General features: G+C 37.6%; 1 protein-coding gene across 6 annotated transcripts in view; it reads left to right on the top strand.

Moving 5' to 3' along the window:
- NEDD4 (NEDD4 E3 ubiquitin protein ligase) overlaps positions 1-18032 on the top strand; it is a 67560-nt gene that overhangs the window by 37977 nt on the left and 11551 nt on the right. For 4 of the 6 annotated variants that reach the window (XM_072870714.1, XM_072870711.1, XM_072870710.1 and 1 more), the window contains 12 exons: positions 2348-2409; positions 8145-8247; positions 9124-9293; positions 9876-9993; positions 10122-10289; positions 12105-12170; positions 12957-13076; positions 13513-13719; positions 14820-14897; positions 15134-15188; positions 15279-15337; positions 16272-16337. In XM_072870714.1, the coding sequence (XP_072726815.1) occupies positions 2348-2409; positions 8145-8247; positions 9124-9293; positions 9876-9993; positions 10122-10289; positions 12105-12170; positions 12957-13076; positions 13513-13719; positions 14820-14897; positions 15134-15188; positions 15279-15337; positions 16272-16337 (1272 nt within the window). The remainder of the gene's footprint in view (positions 1-2347; positions 2410-8144; positions 8248-9123; positions 9294-9875; positions 9994-10121; positions 10290-12104; positions 12171-12956; positions 13077-13512; positions 13720-14819; positions 14898-15133; positions 15189-15278; positions 15338-16271; positions 16338-18032) is intronic. The other 2 variants (XM_072870712.1, XM_072870713.1) reach the window with 2 other exon arrangements.

Below are 18032 nucleotides of genomic sequence, written 5' to 3'. Positions count from 1 at the left end.
TCCTTTTGCAAAGCACATTGTTAGTTTTAAAGAAAAATGACCGAGAACACTGAAATAAGTACGCCTTTTAATTTTCTTCTGAGGTCTCAAAACATTAGCAAATACTAACAGATTTATCAGCAACTGTTTTAAAGACACGATAACAACCATGGCAAAACCTTTCCAAGAGCAGTTGTTCTTTCATTCTGGTAAGACCCACGTCAGCATTAGTTACAGATATGTCCCGTTTCCCATCGTAACTGGGATGTGAGATCACACTAACTCCTCTCCCTCAGTCAGGTGGGTTGGAAAGACTGTCCGTAATGTCCCTCTGGAGAAGAATGTCTGTGTTTTCACTTCCCACTAATAAGCTGGACAGCAGTATCTGGAGTCTTTTGGAGATATTGGTGCATTTTGTTTCTTTTGTGTGTGTGTGAACTAATTTATAGAGCCTCACTTGAGTATTTTCATGGCTATTTCTTACCTTCCTCAAATGTCGACTTTTCCCTGTCTCCTCTTTGTTTCCGTCTTCCTGGTTCCTTTTCTTAATTTCTTGGTCTTGCCATCTAAATCCATTGTACTCTATTGGCCGGAAGGGATTTTTTAAAAGTCTTTCATTTACATAAGTAAATATATCTTGGATTAATAAAATCAGTTTATAAATTCTTTATTACATGCGGTTTTGGTTTTGCTTAATACTATGCAAATGCAAACTGTTCATAAGTAAAAAGAGCTGGTAATCAGGGACATGTGAAAAGGTCAAATCATCTGCAAAGTAAGATAGCTGGCAGATATGAATTTGTTCTTTCCAAAACCAAAATGTATTAATCTAAGTGTAATCTAGCATTGAATCTAAGGCAACTCTTGCTTTTGGAAAGTCAGAAAAATAATTGTAAAACTTAGATTAAGATGATAATCTTTTTCTTTTTTCTCTCCTCTGTGATATATTTCCACAGTGTCTTAGTGTGTGTGTTGGTAGAAATAATGTAATGTTGGGGGACGGGACGACCCCAGACCACAAAACCAAAACCCAAGCTTAATTCCATTTTAATTTCAAAGAAGCATTTACCTTAGTTGTAAGACAAATCATTTTATAAGTACAGAACCTGATCTTGCAGATAACACCAGTGCGACATATATCATTACAGTATTGAAGATCTGCATTTTACTTCAGTGAAGGTGGAACACTTCAACTTGAGTGTAGTATTCTAAATTGCATTAGTAAGAGCTTACACTGAAATGTCTGAAATACAAGAGAGCATTTTTCTTTCTGAGATTCAGTGTAATAGTTATCATGTTCAGTAAAATTTAGTCAGCTTAATCTTAGGACTGTTTCATAACAAAGCTCAACAGTTACAAATAAAATTCTAAAATCTCTAACTTAATAATGTCTAACCTTTAGGTTCTGTTTTTGGTTTTTTTTGTTGTTGTTTCTTTCCAATAAAATGTTGACACACCTTTGATATTTTTTAAAAATACTATTATGGAATTAGTTCAACCTTTGAGGATAGCATCATGTACCATTGTTTTTAATTAAAAGGCCTACAAATATAACAATTGCAAGTTTTTCCTCATATTATACAGTACTTCTTGAAACAGTTAAAATGTGTTGATTAACGATACTCCCCAGAGTTTACAAACAGCTGAAAAAGGGAGGGGGAACAATAAACTCAAAAAAAAAAAAAAAGAGGGATCTACAAACGTTCCTAAACGTGGTATTGTAAAAATCACACGTTTTTGTAAGAATTGCAGAACTTTGGATGGATTATAAGTATTTCTGTTAACCAGAAAAATAAATATCTCTGTTTTCTTTAATGATCCCTCATGTATATTTCTCTACCTGTACCTGAGATGTATATTTATAAAATGATGTCTGTTTACCTCTGTGCTTCTTTCTGTTGAGCAACTTCACTTTTGTGAATCAGAACAGAGATGTTCTCAGAATGGATTCTTCTGTGATTATTTTTTTATCCCCAAGTCCTAAAGCTAGAAATGGCTTTTTATGTATGTTCTGTGTAAAAAATATTTGAAAAATGCCGAGGGAGGAAAAAGAGTTATGGTGGATCTTTTAAATGTGAAAATTGAGAATCTATTCCTTGACTTCAGGCTAAACAGGTTTTTTTCTGTGCTTTAGAAACTGTAATATATCTATACACTGAAAGATAATTTTTTTTTTTTCTTGAACCGAGGAATTAGTCTTATTACTAAGATTAAAGCTGGTAATGCTATTACTGTACCTAAACCTATAATTTAAATTTTAAAATGTTATATGACTTTTAAAGAAACTCATGGTCAATTTCTGATAATTTTCTTTAACTTCAAGTGTTTGGTACATTTTTTTCTTGAAAAAAATCTTGTCTTATTCCAGACAGAAAATCCAAGTATGGAGAGACCATACACATTTAAGGATTTTGTTCTTCATCCAAGAAGGTTAGTAAATATCACATAAAAATTCTAACTTTCATATCTAAACAATGCTGTTATGTAATTACGTGTACATATGTAAACATTGTCTAAATTTTTGTGAATTTGAGCATCAATGCAGTAAGATATTTGTGGTTCTACTAAAAAGTCAGCATTTGTTTAAATACTTACAGATTATTTGGTAAGAATAAATCATTTTTCTTCAGGCCATGATATAATTCACATTATAACTTCATCTGAACAATTTACTGTTTCACCGAACAGTAAAATCGGTGACCAATGTTATGCCATAACTCATTTATCCCTTTTCAACTTGAAATTGTTTCCTTCCTTCCTGTCTCTTTTGTTTGCCTGTTTAATGTAAGCAGTTTCATGTGACTTTAATTATAAACATAACAAAACTTAAACTGAAAAGCTGCTTAACATTTAGGAAGGCCTGTGTTTAAAAAAAACAAGAAATTTTTAAATTATAGGTAACACTTCGACACTGATATTAGTGTTATGCATTTCATATTTGATTTTAAAATGTAGATTCGTAACCTAAATCTGAGCAGTTTTCAGCAACTTTCATTAGAAATAAAATACATAAAATGCATGTCAACATTTTTCAGATAATAGGTTCCAATTTAGAAATAACATCAGAACATGTGGGATCTATAGATCTTTCTCAGCCACGTTAGTAGCAGAAGTAGTATTTTTTAAAGTATTTTACACTTCCTGATTTTTAGCATATCAATGATTTTAACAGAGTTAGTGACTGTCAAGTTTCATTTTGATCTCCTATTTTTCTGAATTTAACACTTCCTATCCTATAAATGAATGAAGAATATTATTTATTGTCTCTATGTAAATTAACTTCAATTGTTGTTAGTTAGTCAAGAATCTGACCTTTTCTTGTAGTGGCTACCACATGAATTTGGCAGTGCTTTGTAGTAAGAGACTGCCACAGGTTCAGGCACTTTTCTGCCTTGAAATCTTACTGTAACTTTTAGATGCTTTAGTATTGTTAATGCATGTTCTTCAATTTTGTTCATATTTGCATTTACTTAGACAGGAATATTAAAAGTAAGGTTACTACGTTTCCAATACCTCAAGCTGAGTAAGAATTATTAAGATGTTAATACTCTGAAATAAATTACTTGAACTATTGGATTGGAAAGTAAGATAGTAGGTTACTTCCTCTTTCAAAGGGTTGTGAGCTTTTCTGAAACCAAAATAAGATCTGAAGGGACATGTTTATAATCCAACATGAAATGTTTTTCTGGATATCAGAAAATCTAATTCACTTTTTCTGCATGGCAAAAAAAAAAAAAGGCAAAGCGTTAGACCTTAATGATGTGAGGGATTTGCTTTTTTTCTTTATTTTAATAAGATGATGTGCAGGTATCCAGTTGACTCACTAGTGATATTTTCAGGACTTTTTTTTTTAATACCAATAGTCAAGCAGATGAGATAATTTGGCAGATTTCTTTATCAAGTGAAAATATTAAATAAAATCAATATGGGGAAATCCTATGTTGTGGATTAGCCCCAGCCGGCAACTAAGCACCACGCAGCTGCTTGCTCACTCCCCCCTGGTGGGATGGGGGAGAGAATCGGAAGAGCAAAAGTAAGAAAACTCGAGGGTTGAGATAAAGACAGTTTAATAGGGAAAGCAAAAGCCGCGCATGCAAGCGAAGCAAAGCAAGGAATTCATTCACTCCTTCCCATGGGCAGGCAGGTGTTCAGCCATCTCCAGGAAAGCAGGGCTCCATCACGCGTAATGGTTACTTGGGAAGACAAACACCATCACTCCAAATGTCCCCCCTTCCTTCTTCTTCCCCAGCTTTATATACTGAGCATGACATCATGTGGTATGGAATAGCCCTTTGGTCAGTCTGGATCAGCTATCCTGGCTGTGTCCACTCCCAGCTTCTTCTGCACCTGGCAGAGCATGGGAAGCTGAAAAGTCCTTGACCAGTGCAGCAACAACTAAAACATCTCTGTGTTATCAACACTGTTTTCAGCACAAATCCAAAACATAACCCCATATCAGCCACTATAAGAAAATTAACTCTATCTCAGCTGAAACCAGGACATCCTATTTTTAGGCTTCTAATGATGCATTAAGCTAAGTACAGAGAGGCAGATGCTGCAGTATATGAGTTTGCTGTAACTTAAAGTTTTAGGAAAAGTAGTCCTGTAGATTGAAATAATACTTGATAGATTGTCTGCACACAGTCACTATAATTCGTAGAATTGTAGAATGCTTTGGATTGGAAGGGACCTTTACAGGTCATCTAGTCCAACCCCCCTGCAATGAACAGGGAAATCTGCAACTAGGTCAGGTTGCTCAGAGCCCCATCCAACCTGACCTTGAATGTTTCCAGGGATGGGGCCTCCACTACCTCTCTGGGCAACCTGTTCCAGTGCCTCACCACCCTCACTGAAAAAAATTTTATTTCTTAAATCCAGTCTAAATCTGCCCTCCCTTAGTTTAAAACCATTGCTCCTTGTCCTGTCACAATAGGCCTTGCTAAAAAGTCTTTCCCCGTCTTTCCTATAGGCCCCGTTTAAGTACTGGAAGGCTGCTATAAGGTCTCCCCGCAGCCTTCTCTTCTCCAGGCTGAACAACCCCAACTCTCTCAGCCTGTCCTCGTAGGAGAGGTGCTCCAGCCCTCAGATCGTTTTCATGGCCCTCCTCTGGACCCGCTCCAACAGCTCCATGTCCTTGTGCTGAGGGCTCCAGAGCTGGATGCAGTACTCCAGGTGAGGTCTTGCCAGAGCAGAGCAGAGTGGCAGAATCGCCTCCCTCGACCTGCTGGCCACGCAGCCAGGATACGGTTGGCCTTCTGGGCTGCGAGCGCACATTGTGGGCTCATGTCCAGCTTTTCGTCCATCAGTACCCCCAAGTCCTTTTCCGCAGGGCTGCTCTCGATCACATCATCCCCCAGCCTGTATTGAAACCAAGGATTGCCCCGACCCAGGTGTAGGACCCTGCACTTGGCCTTGTTGAACCTCATGAGGTTCACACAAGCCCACTTCTCCAGCCTGTCCGGGTCCCTCTGGATGACGTCCAGGTCCCTCTGGCGTGTCAAGTGCCCCACTCAGCTTGGTGTCATCTGCAAACTTGCTGAGGGTGCACTCGATCTCGCTGTCAATGTCCTTGATGAAAATATTGAACAGCACTGGTCCCAGTACGGACCCCTGAGGACGCCACTCATCACTGATCTCCAGCTGGACATTGAGCCATCGACCGCTACCCTCTGGATGCGACCATCCAACCAATTCCTTATCCACTGAACAGTCCACCCATCAAATCTATATCTTTCCAATTTAGAGAGAAGGATGTTGTGGAGGACTGAGGACCGTGTCCAAGGCTTTACAGAAGTCCAGATAGATGACATCTATTGCTTTTCCCTTGTCCACTGATGTGGTAACTCCCTCGTAGAAAGCCGCTAGGTTGGTCAGGCAGGACTTGCCCTTGGTAAAGCCGTGTTGGCTGTCTCGAATCACCTCCCTGTCCTCCACGTGCTCTAGCATAGCTTCTAGGAGGATCTGTTCCATGATCTTCCCAGGCACAGAGGTGAGGCTGACAGGTCGGTAGTTCCCAGGGTCCTCCTTTCTACCCTTTTTAAAGATGGGCACAATGTTTCCCTTCTTCCAGTCACCAGGGACTTCATCTGACTGCCATGACTTTTGAAATATCATGGAGAGTGGCTTCGCAGCTACATCAGCCAGTTCCCTCAGGACTCTGGGATGCATCTCATCAGGTCCCATAGACTTATATATGTTCAGGTTCCTCAGGTGGTCACGAACCTGATCTTCCCTTACAGTGGGAGGGGCTTTACCCCCCTGGTCCCCAACATGTTGTCCATTGACTAGGGAGGGGTGAGGAGAGCGGTTGTCAGGGAAGACTGAAGCAAAAAAGCTGTTGAGTACCTCAACCTTCTCCTTGTCTGTTGATACTAGGTCACCATTCTTGTTCATCAGTGGAGGTACGCTTTCTTTAACTTTCCTTTTCTGGTTGATATAGCTGTAGAAGCCTTTCTTATTATTCTTTGCATCCCTTGCTAAGTTCAGCTCCAGCTGTGCCTTGGCCTTCCTGACCCCATCCCTACACAAGCGGCAGCATCCCTGTACTCTTCCCAGGTTGCCTGTCCCTGTTTCCACTGCCTGTGCAGTTCCCTCTTGCTCTTTAGTTTAACCAGCATGTCTCGACTCAGCCATGCTGGTCTCTTCCCTTCCTTGCCTGATTTCCTACATCTGGGGACTGAGAGCTCTTGCGCTTTATGGAAAGCATCCTTAAAGATCTGCCAGCTCTGTTCTGCTCCCCTGTCCCTGAGGACCATTTCCCAGAGGGTGCTACTAACTCCTTGAAGAGCTGGAAGTTTGCTTTATTTAGGGTCCTGACTATACTCCTCGCCTGTCCCATATCCCTCAGGACTGTGAACTCCACCAATGAGTGATCACTGCAGCCTAGGCTGCCTCCAGTCTTGACATCACTGATGAGCTCACTTGCATTGGTGACCATCAGGTCCAGTATTGCATCCCCTTGGGTAGGGGTGTCTATTACCTGGGTTAAGAAGTTATCCTCAGCGCAGTCCAGGAGTCTCCTGGATTGCCTACACCTCGCCGTGCTACTTTTCCAGGGGGTGTCAGGGTGGTTGAAGTCCCCCAGTAGGACAAGAGCTTGCAAGCGTGAAGCCTTCTGTAGCTGGAGGAAGAGGGCTTCATCAGTAAGTAGGCTCTCCTTCATCAGGCAGCCTGTAGTAGACACCAGCCACAAGATTCCCTTTGTTGCCTCGGTCTCTAATTCTTACCCATAAGCTTTTGACCTGCTCATGGCTATTCTTCAGGGACAGCTCTTCACACTCTATCCATTTCTTGATACAGAGGGCAACACCTCCAGCCCTCCTTCCCCACCTGTCCCTTCTGAATAGCCCGTAGCCATCAATAGCCACACTCCAGTCATGGGATTCGTCCCACCAGGTTTCAGTAATGGCAATCAGGTCATAGCTTTCTAGCAGCACGGTAGCTTCCAACTCCTCCTGTTTGTTGCCCATGCTGTGTGCGTTTGTGTAGAGACACTTCATCTGGGCTGTCGGCCATGTCACCTTCCTAGTGGAACACCCCTTGTTTCCCTTAAGGTGTTCCACGGAAGTTTCCTTGTTGGTTCCTGCTACCTCAGGAGCCCCCAGCTCATCTCCGCAAGACTTTGACTGTAGAGCAGCGTCCCTGGCACACCCCTGGGCAACAGGTTGAGGGCCCATGCTAGCACCCCATCCCTTTAACTATTGTGCGTCCTCCCACGGCTTGCCGCAGGCAAGCCTGATATGTTTCCCCTCCCCCTTCACATCAAGTTTAAAGCCCTGTCAATGAACCCCGCAAGCTCCTGGGCAAAGACCCCCTTTCCCCTTTGAGAAAGGTAGCTCCCATAATTATAATTCATAATTATATGAATTAAATTGTCATTATTCTTATTTTCTTGTTCTTTATTGTTATGCATTGGATACTAGGGGAGTTTTCAGAAGAGTAAGTTGGAAAGAAAGGTTTCCACTTGTGGTACATAATATCAAGGTGTATTCAGAAGTCTAAAAACTCAATACCATTATAGAACTTCATTAATTTAAACTATAAAAAGCCAAGTTTGTGTTGAGAAACTTAAGAATAATCCTCTAGCTGTGCTTTTTCAGCTATTTTATTTCCAGGTAATTATTTCACAAGTGCACAATAAGAACATTTTATTTTCTCTTCTGCAGCCATAAATCAAGAGTCAAAGGCCACCTTAGATTAAAAATGACTTATTTACCTAAAAGCAATGGGTCTGAAGAAGAAACCACAGAACAGGCTGAAGAATTAGAGGTGGGAAAAGATGTATTTATTGCTGAAAAAGCTAGCAAATGTCTTCAGCTATTAAGGGTAGTTACAGTAAAAACGAACGTTAGGAATCACTAAACTATAAATAGTGTTTTAGAAACAAACCAGTTAAAAGCGATTGCTTGTATCTTACATAAAAGTTGTAAGTCTGCATAAAAATTCTGGAGCAGTTTTTCCAACTAAAGGAGTGGCTTTGTCAGTATATCTAAAAAAGAAAACTGGTTTTGTTCTTGTACTGACTTGCTATATGTCTATGTAACTTTTCTTGTTTCAGAATTAATGGAAGTATCATTGCCCAGTATTTTTACTGTTGCTTAATGTTGTTTGACTCCAGCCAGCCAGATGCTGACATCTTGCTGGTTTTAGAATTTCAACTCTCTCCAATTTATAGGGATATTTTGATCTTAACTACTTTTACGTTTGTAATCTTTTGTAAGCACATCCAATTTAGACCAATGGATTTCTTTTCAAGACTTAAACAGCTCTAATCAGCATTACCACCTTTGCTGTAATTAAACTTTCTGTTACAAAATGGTATGCTCATCTGACTAGTACATTTGCAGCATATGTATGAAATGAAATTTATTTACTTTTTTTAACCTAGTCTATGAATGCTGTTTATTTTCCTGGAATAAACAACTTTTGATGCTAATATGTGTAAGGAACTTGAGTTAAAAATAAGATTTCTGCATGCATAATTTGTCCTATAATTTCTTGAGAAATACACACAATAAACCCCAGAGCCAATCTTACTGGCTTAAGATGTAGTGGAACTGCACCTTAAAAGGGGGGTGGTTTAATAAATTGAGATACTTTTTCAACTTTGGTAATATTAAAGGTAGTTAATATTATATCTCTTAGCCTGGGTGGATTATATTGGACCAACCAGATGCTGCTAGCCACCCACAACAGCAGCAGCAGGAATCTCCTCCACTGCCTTCAGGCTGGGAAGAAAGGCAGGACATCCTCGGCAGGACCTACTATGTCAATCATGAATTCAGAAGAACACAGTGGAAAAGACCAACTGCTCAGTATGTCTTTTGGCCTGAAAATTCAAGTCTTATATTAACTAGTGTAACTAGTTCACTCTAGTTACGTTGAAAGCAAGGAGAGCTAGAAAGTGAACAGCTTGAGAATTAGTAGAGAGCTTTCCATAGCTTAACCTTCAAGCCCATGTGTAATGGTCACTGGCTAGTGGTCCTTTTAACTGCACAGTACTCTTCCTGTTCTCTGGAAGTATGCCTTCAAATAGAAACTGGTTGCAATAGTAAGAGATAATAGCTATAGTAATGGAAAGGGAATTATTTTTCCAGCTCTAAGCCTGGTTCCTCCTTCCCAGCAGGGACTGCATAAAATTATTTACGCCCCCCCACCCCCTATATGTGAATTACAAAAATAATATCTGGAATGTTATCTGATTCTTTAGTTTAACTTACACTTCACAATGACATGAATGCTTATTCTTTTTAAACAGATTACATTAATTTTTATAGCTCATGACTGTTTATTTTTCTTCTGCCAAAATGACTATAAAATGTATGTTTTTGCTATTAGCCTAGCTTACTGTTGAAAGATAAAATATGGCTACTGTATGCTGACTTCCCCATCAATAGGGACAATGTAGCTGTTGCAGATATTGGTAGTGTGCAGTTGGAGGCCCAGCATGTGTTCACTCACCGGCGACAGATATCAGAGGATACAGAAAATCTAGACAACAGAGATTCCCCTGAGGTAAAAACAATCTCTAAGTGTTTCTGAAATGCAAGTAACTTTTTAATCTAGTCAAAAAGCTTGTCTTAACTATTTGTAACTTGGAACTACTTTTTTGAAATATTTTTTTCTTTATTTTCTTTTTAAAGAGCTGGGAAATTATAACTGAAGATGAGGCAACAATGTATAGCAATCAGAACATTCAAATACCTCTCTCACAGAGTAATTGTGAGATACAGACTCATCTTGCAGAAGAATTGAATACCAGACTTACTACCTCTGGAAGTTCAGCTACTGGCCAGTCATCAGCCTACCCTGTAAATTATTTTTTTCATTGTTCTAATGTACAGAAATATGTATATTTTGCACAAAATGTTACTACTGATAGAATTAGATCCATAAATACTTCATATTAACAATTATATTTTTAGTTTCATCTCAAATGCAGAGAATTTAAGAGTAATCTTTTTACTATAGAACCCCATCTAAGCAAACATTTTATTCTTACCCACTTTGCTTATATGAATTTCTGCCTGAGATTAAAACAGACTTGTGTGAACTATTTTTCAGTCTGTAAACCTACCTCTTATTCTAGTGTCATACTGAGTGCTGCTGAAAACTACAGATGAAGGAAGCAGAAATAAACTTTCAGGATATAGACAAAGGGAGTTGTGCTATACTGGTTATTTTTTCCACTAGAACAAATTTTAAGATAATTCATTTTTCATTGTGAATATTGGGATAAAGTTTTATGATTGGGCTGAGTAAACCTGGTCACTCCATAGCAGTGATAAAGGGACCTCGCTCATACAGTTCCACAGCCCTTGTGCCAGTTATGAAACTTGTCTGACCTCTCAGTGAGTCTGTTCAGCTTGCTAACCCAGCAGAAAACTATTCTCTTTTTCCCCCAACTCTGTTTTTTTGCAGTTTTAGCAAGCTGAAACAGCATGCTAGGTTGTCTGACACATACTGTGGTGGCAAAGGGGAAGCAGCAGGAGTACATAGCCAGGAGTGAGACTTGTCTTTTTGGTGGTAGCAAGCAATTAAATAAGCTCAGCTGTCTTGTGAAACCCGAGCTCCACAAACAGCTTTGTAACCTGATATGTGACTTGAGAAATCCACTGTCCATTGAGGAAAGCCTATAGGGGTGACCCAGACCATTTAGTCTGCAAGATTTTGGTATTTAAATAAAATCATTAGCTTTTGTGATGCTGAGAATGCTTATTCCAAATGTAAATTTGGAATTCTGGTGACTATATTTTGCTAAGTTTGTGCAAAGGCATCACTGGTGTTGCTGGAGCAGCAAAGTGAGAGTAACAAGACATTACTTGATCTCTGCTATTCAGAATCAGATAGCAAGAAAACTGTTATTTCAGCTTGCTTGGGTGGCCTAAGCAAAGGAAGAGGCAGATGTTCAAATTCTTTGCAAGAGCCAGCTAAAATGACAGTCTTGCCTCCCTTCACCTCCATCACCTCCCCCCCAAAAAATTCAAAAACTTAACCATGCTTTTTCTTTCAAGTATTCTAAAAGGGTACATAGATAGGGAAAAATCCTTCAAATAATCAGAGAAATTCTGGAGCAAGATGAAATACAGTTGCTTAATTGTAGCAGATGAGTTCTAAATATGGCTCTAGGCAGAAAGGTGGATGCTTATGCAAAGTCCAGGGATTGAATTACTCAAACTGGATGTCTCAGACTCTCATATCTTGTCATTATTAACTTAATCTACTCTCTGAAAAGTTGTGTTAGCTCTGATATATCACAGGCTTTAGTCTACTGATAAGATAATGCAGTAAGTTCTATGCTGTAAATTCAATTGTAATGTAACTGGTTGCAATTAACTCTAATGTTTTATGTGCCAAAACTTCTATTATTAGGGTTTTCAGAACTTTCACAAGCCTCTGTATTATTCTGTCTTATGGTTGTAATAGACACTGTTAACTTAATGTTTCTAGCAGTGTTAAAACAGTAGTTTCAAAAATATTAAATCAATGTTTCAAAACAAATAAGACACTCTGTTCAAGATGAAAATTGTAATAGTTTAAAGTGTAATAACCATTGTTGACTGTTTGCTGCCATCCTTAAAGCTGCAATAATAGCTAATAATGTCATTCATCTTCACTACTTTAAGAACCATTCCAGCAGAAGAGGTAGTCTGCAAACATACAGAGTTGAAGAGCAGCCTGCACATCCAGTGGTATGTAATTTTCCAAAAAACCCAGGCTTGTGTAGCAGAGAAGCTGAAGGATTTTCTTCGTGTAAAACTTTTTTTTTAACTGTATTATGTGCTGACATTTTAAATGAGATTTGGCCTTCTGCTTCTGGCAGCTGTCCTGACAAAATTGCGATTATGAGTCTAGCAAGATTGGAGTTCAGTTGTAAAGCTTTCATGTTCCAGCTTTGTGGTTTTGGTTTGACATTAGCTTAACGCATGGGTAGAGCCTGCAGAAGGAAGTGGTCTTTCCATGAAGATATGAGTTTTGTTTTTTCAAATTGTTTGCTTTATAATTAAAAGCTGTACCACCATCCTTAGGTTATGTTTTTATGGTGACACTACAAACTATGAGCTCATAGGCAGAAGTACTAGACTGGATCAGACATGCCTAAACCAGGTATATAAATGAATCCTTTTAGATGAGGAGCTTGAATTTAAAAAAAAAAATTTCTGTCACTTCATACTATTCAGTAAGGACTTAAATACTGCTTCTCTATTTTATCCAGTTTGCGAAAATCATGAACCTTCTGGATTGTAGTTTTGTTGTTTTAGTTTGACAGAAGAAAGCCTTTTCAGTCTGTTTCATAGTTTTCTTAACTGTTTCATAGTTTTCTTAACTGTTTCATAGTTTTCTTAACTGTTTCATAGTTTTCTTAACTGTTTCATAGTTTTCTTAACTGTTTCATAGTTTTCTTAACTGTTTCATAGTTTTCTTAACTGTTTCATAGTTTTCTTAACTGTTTTTCTTCTGTTATCACTAATATTTAGTTACTGCCTACATCATCTGGATTACCCCCAGGCTGGGAAGAACGACAAGATGAAAAAGGGAGGTCATATTATATAGATCACAATTCTAGAACTACTACCTGGATAAAACCAGTTGTACAGGTACTGTCTGTCTTCTAATTACTAATGTTTTTATTCATTCAACCTTTTAAACATCTCACATAATAGAAGTAAAGTTTAGAGACCTCTTTGAAATAGAACATCTGAAAGGCATAAACCGGTAAAGCACTACATAATATCGGAGAGAATGCAAGGAGAGTTAGGAATGGTAATATTTATGGCAAGTCAGTCTACTATTAATGTACCAAGAAAGCCTTCTGAAGAGTGGTAGCTGATTGAGAAGCCTGAAAGACTTCATTTAACCTTGGTAGCATAATCAGGGATGGTTAGTCAATGTTGTTGATATTAGACTAAACAAATCTATGTACTGTCTGGCACTTGCTTTATGAAACTGCTTTCATGAGTCAAAAATGTATGTTAATAGAAAAAATATATTGCTCTACAGGGCTTTGAAATTTTTTTTTGTCATTTACCATAGATTGCTGTGGAAACAGGTCAGTCATCAACTGTGCAAAGTATTTCTATAGGAAGACAACCACAAGCAACATCAAGTGATTCACCACAACAGTATTCTCAGCAGCAGCCTGAAATGGAGCAAGGATTTCTCCCTAAAGGCTGGGAAGTCCGACATGCACCCAATGGCAGACCATTCTTTATTGACCACAATACCAAAACTACAACATGGGTAATGGAAAACTGCTCTCATGGAAGGAAATTCTAGTTCCTCTTAAATCAAAGCTTTGCTGCTTTCAGCAAGCTTCTGTAGATTTCTTTAGTGCCAAGATAGCTGTGTCATGTCTGTTAAGGAGCTTATGTAACAAAAATGCAAAGTCCTTTAAAATATCTATCATGAGTAGAACATTATGAATTTTACAAACTGTATTGGTACTTGAAAGTTTAGCTTGGAAGGGGAAAATACTGATGTGTATAAGTTTCGCAGATGGAAAGCATCTCCTAAATGCCACTTCTGTCGTAACTGTAAAACTGATAGCTTATATGCGCTGTTAACAGAAATCAAACTTACCTTACAAACTTACCTTGTAAACTTACCTTCAACAGGGAATCCATTACCTTGAATTTGTCACATGATACAGTGCACAACACAAATATCTGTGAATTCTTAAGAAATCAGGCCAAGTGCAGCTACAGTATGGATGAGGTGTTGTACAGCTACAGTTCCACAGAATGGCACTGCACACCACTAGGCAGTGCTAATAGATGGACTTAAGCATTTAAGGAGTAGGTCAATATTACTGTCAGGTGAAAGAAACAGAGAAATGCATTAAATTTATTCAAAATGAATATTTATTTCTTCAGGATTATGGAAAGACTCCATTTAACACAAACACCTTCCCCCTGCCCCCTAAAAAACCCCAAAACAACCAAACAACAAAAAAAATCAACCACCAAACCCAAAAAGTACAAGGTGTGCCAGAAACCACGTGGAAAGATTAATGTGACTCAGTTACACTAAAACTGAGTTGAATGCGGGATTTATATATATATATATTTTTATATATATATATATATAAATATATATATATATATATATATATATATATATATATATTTATATATATATATATAAAATAAAGTGAGAGGTCATTAGAAGATGATTGTAAACTACTGGAGGACTGAGAATCCCCAGGGAACTACCTGGCTGCAGATCATGCAGCAATTATCTAGTTGGTACTAGGTATATTCTTTACACAATCATTAATAAAGAGCAAAAAATTAAAAGCAAAATAAAAGAATTTTAACATGCTGCTTGTTTTGTTTTCAAAGGAAGATCCAAGACTGAAAATTTCTGCTCATCCGAGGAGAAAAACTTCCCTAGATCCAGTAGACCTGGGCCCGTTACCAGTAAGTAAACCATTTTATACTTGTTTCGCAGATACAATTTAAATGTTTAAATTAGCACTATCAAAACTTGCATATGAGAAAATGCAGCATGCTTTTTTCATACAAAAAATACTCTATTTTGAATTCCAGTGCTGAGAGTAGATGGAGGGGGGGAATGCCCCCAACTGCAGATCATGTTGAGTTCTATGCAAACTGTATGGTCAGAAATTTATAATAAAAGTGTCTCTTCCTTACAGCCAGGGTGGGAAGAGAGAACTCACACAGATGGAAGAATATTCTTCATAAACCACAGTATGTACAATGTAGTATTCTCCGCCCACTCATCATTTTATTTCTGAACATTATCTAAATTAATGGAACTAATTAAGAAATGTCTTGCAGATACAAAGAAAACACAATGGGAGGATCCTCGACTGCAGAATGTGGCAATAACTGGACCAGTAAGCTTCCCTTATGTAGCTTTAAATATTTTTCAAGACTATTCCTAATTAGAATCCAAACCAACTCTTGTCATTTATCAGGTACACAGTCTAGAAGATGAAACTTCCAGGGTATTTGAACAAGGCATTTTTATTTCTTTTTAAAGAATGTTTAGAAAGCTTTCTGTGGAAATGGTCTTTAAATGCCAGAAAGAAAAATCAGCTCCCATAGTAGTAAGAAAGTTTCCTTATCAACTGGGGGGGATTTGAAGTGGGCAATAAACTTTATTTATTTTTTTTTATCCACAGTGTCCAGAACAAAACTAGCTCAATTCATGAAGTAAACTTGAAAAAAAAAAAAAGGGGGGGGACGGGACGGGGGACGACACGGCTTTAGAAGGAATGAAATTCACTTCCAACTGAAAAAAATAATTATCTAGCCTTGATACTTAATCTGAAGTGCAAAATTACCAGGACTAATTGCAAAGATGGTACACATTATAATTATAGATGGGTTTTAGTGTTCAGCTGATATCTGTGTTTATTAATAGGCCACATATGTAAACAACCTTCTCTGTCCATGGAAAATAGAGGTGTTTGTAGCCAGGTCTCTCATGATACAGCAAGAAAAGACTATGCGTTATGTAAGTCACCAAAGGCATTTTGGTCACTTTGCTCTGGGCCAGTCACTGAGCTTAGTCAGTCACATCACCTAATAGTAAAGTACAGGATAAATTCTAGGGAACTGATCTGAACAAACAAGTACTTTTCATTCCAGATGTTTTGAACTGTCCATACATTTATAAATTGCAAGTCTTCCTTGATGCTTAGTAAAACATGTATTCCTGTTTTTTTCAGAACTTAAATTCATTGTCTATGTTCCACAAATATAGACTAATTTATATTACATTTATTGTTAGAGTATCTCAAGCACTTTTTTTCCCCCCCCTCAAAGGCTGTACCATACTCCAGGGACTATAAGCGGAAGTACGAGTTCTTCAGAAAGAAATTGAAGAAACAGGTTAGTAATCAGTAGGAATCCTGCAGAAGGTTAAGAAACTTATGCCACTAAACAAAGGAAAGCTTAGGTTACAGTGAAAGGAAATGGAACTTTGTAACCTGCTTACGGAAGGTAGATTTACTGTCTGACTGCAAATACATTTGTGAAGCAGTGACTGGGTAACAATTAGCATTTAATCTGTCAGTAGGGTTTGTGACTTTATACAGTGATGAGACTGCAAGCAATCTAATAGAAAAAGTAGACATTCTAAAAGGTTGAAACAGTTGTGAACCTGGAAGTAGGCTGGCAACAGAAAAGTTTGGAAATCACTGATCTAGCATATAATAGTTTTTGGAACTCAGATTATGGAAATAGAAGTTCTCAGAATAGCTTTTAGACTGTTCAGATAGAAATCTGTACTGTCATCTTGATCAGGCTAGGTGACTGTAATAGATTGTTATAGCCTTAAAATCTTAAGTTTATGAATCTCATTTGGAAGTTCTTGTTTGAAGTGGCAGTGCCAGATATATTTATAACGCATAGCATAAAAGACTGTAAATAGCATCTGGATATCCGGATAACGATGAGTCTGCGCAACTGCAATCAAATTTGGTATCCTTAGGAGATACTTTATATATATAATAATAGCCTTTCAGTTTAGACTCATACTTCACCTTTTACCTACCAAGTCTGTCTCAAGCCTTTCTGAAACCTATACATTTTGAGCTGACGTGTAAATTGCACACAATTATATATGCACCTCATTTCTTGTGTTCCTAGTCAAACAAGCTTGGCGTTCATTCAAATGTCATTATCCTAATCTGAGAAGTGATAGATAGCTCAGCCACACAATATAATCGCAGTAATTTAAGAATTAAATACACGTGTAGATTTTAAAGCATACATTACTATTGCCTTTTAAGCATTCACAAATACCTGAATGACAATTAGGGTAATGGATTGATTTATATTGAGATTTAATTATTGAACGCTATTTTAATCAGCTAAGTTTGGTTTTAGTAATTGATTTTATTATTGCCTGAACTTTTTTTCTGAAAATTTGATTTGCAACTAAAAACAGGAAAAAATATATATATGTATAATTATTTTTTTTTTAATTTAGGGATATTTACTGCTTTCTGAAATGATGAAAAAGACCTATATATTTCAGCCACCATGTAAATTAGAGATATAATATTGTACAGTATTTTGCAACTTGGAAAATTACAAATAATGTGCTTCCCCACCCCAAGTAATTATTTTTTGTTTGTAATTTGGATCAAGCTGTTGTTGGATATAAATAGGCATTCCATTTAAATGCAGGATTCGTGTTTGGGGTTTTTTTTTATTTGGGACATTTAGGATAGATTACTTAAGGAGTATAAGAAAATAAAAAGGAAGCATATCTGAACATGTGCTCTTGAGATTGATTTATTAAATATTTCTGCATTCAAAAATTCATTATTTCTACTCAGTGTGTGACTAGTTCTTTGAAATTTGAAGTATACTGAGTTTCATTGCATCATCCTAATTTAGCCATAGAGCAACACGAGTTGAAATTTCCTGTTCCCACTTTCACTGAATTTCTCAGTTTTGCCTGAAGTAATTGCTGAAATAAACTGTCTGAAAACAAGTGAAATCAAGAAAATGCGCTGTTCTTGTATAGTGATTTAATGATTCAGCAAAGTTTTATTCCTGGTTTATTAGGGGCTTACT

Source organism: Ciconia boyciana, chromosome 8 (assembly GCF_034638445.1).
Source record: "Ciconia boyciana chromosome 8, ASM3463844v1, whole genome shotgun sequence".
Taxonomy (NCBI): domain Eukaryota; kingdom Metazoa; phylum Chordata; class Aves; order Ciconiiformes; family Ciconiidae; genus Ciconia; species Ciconia boyciana.
This window is presented reverse-complemented; position numbering and strand designations above follow the sequence as displayed.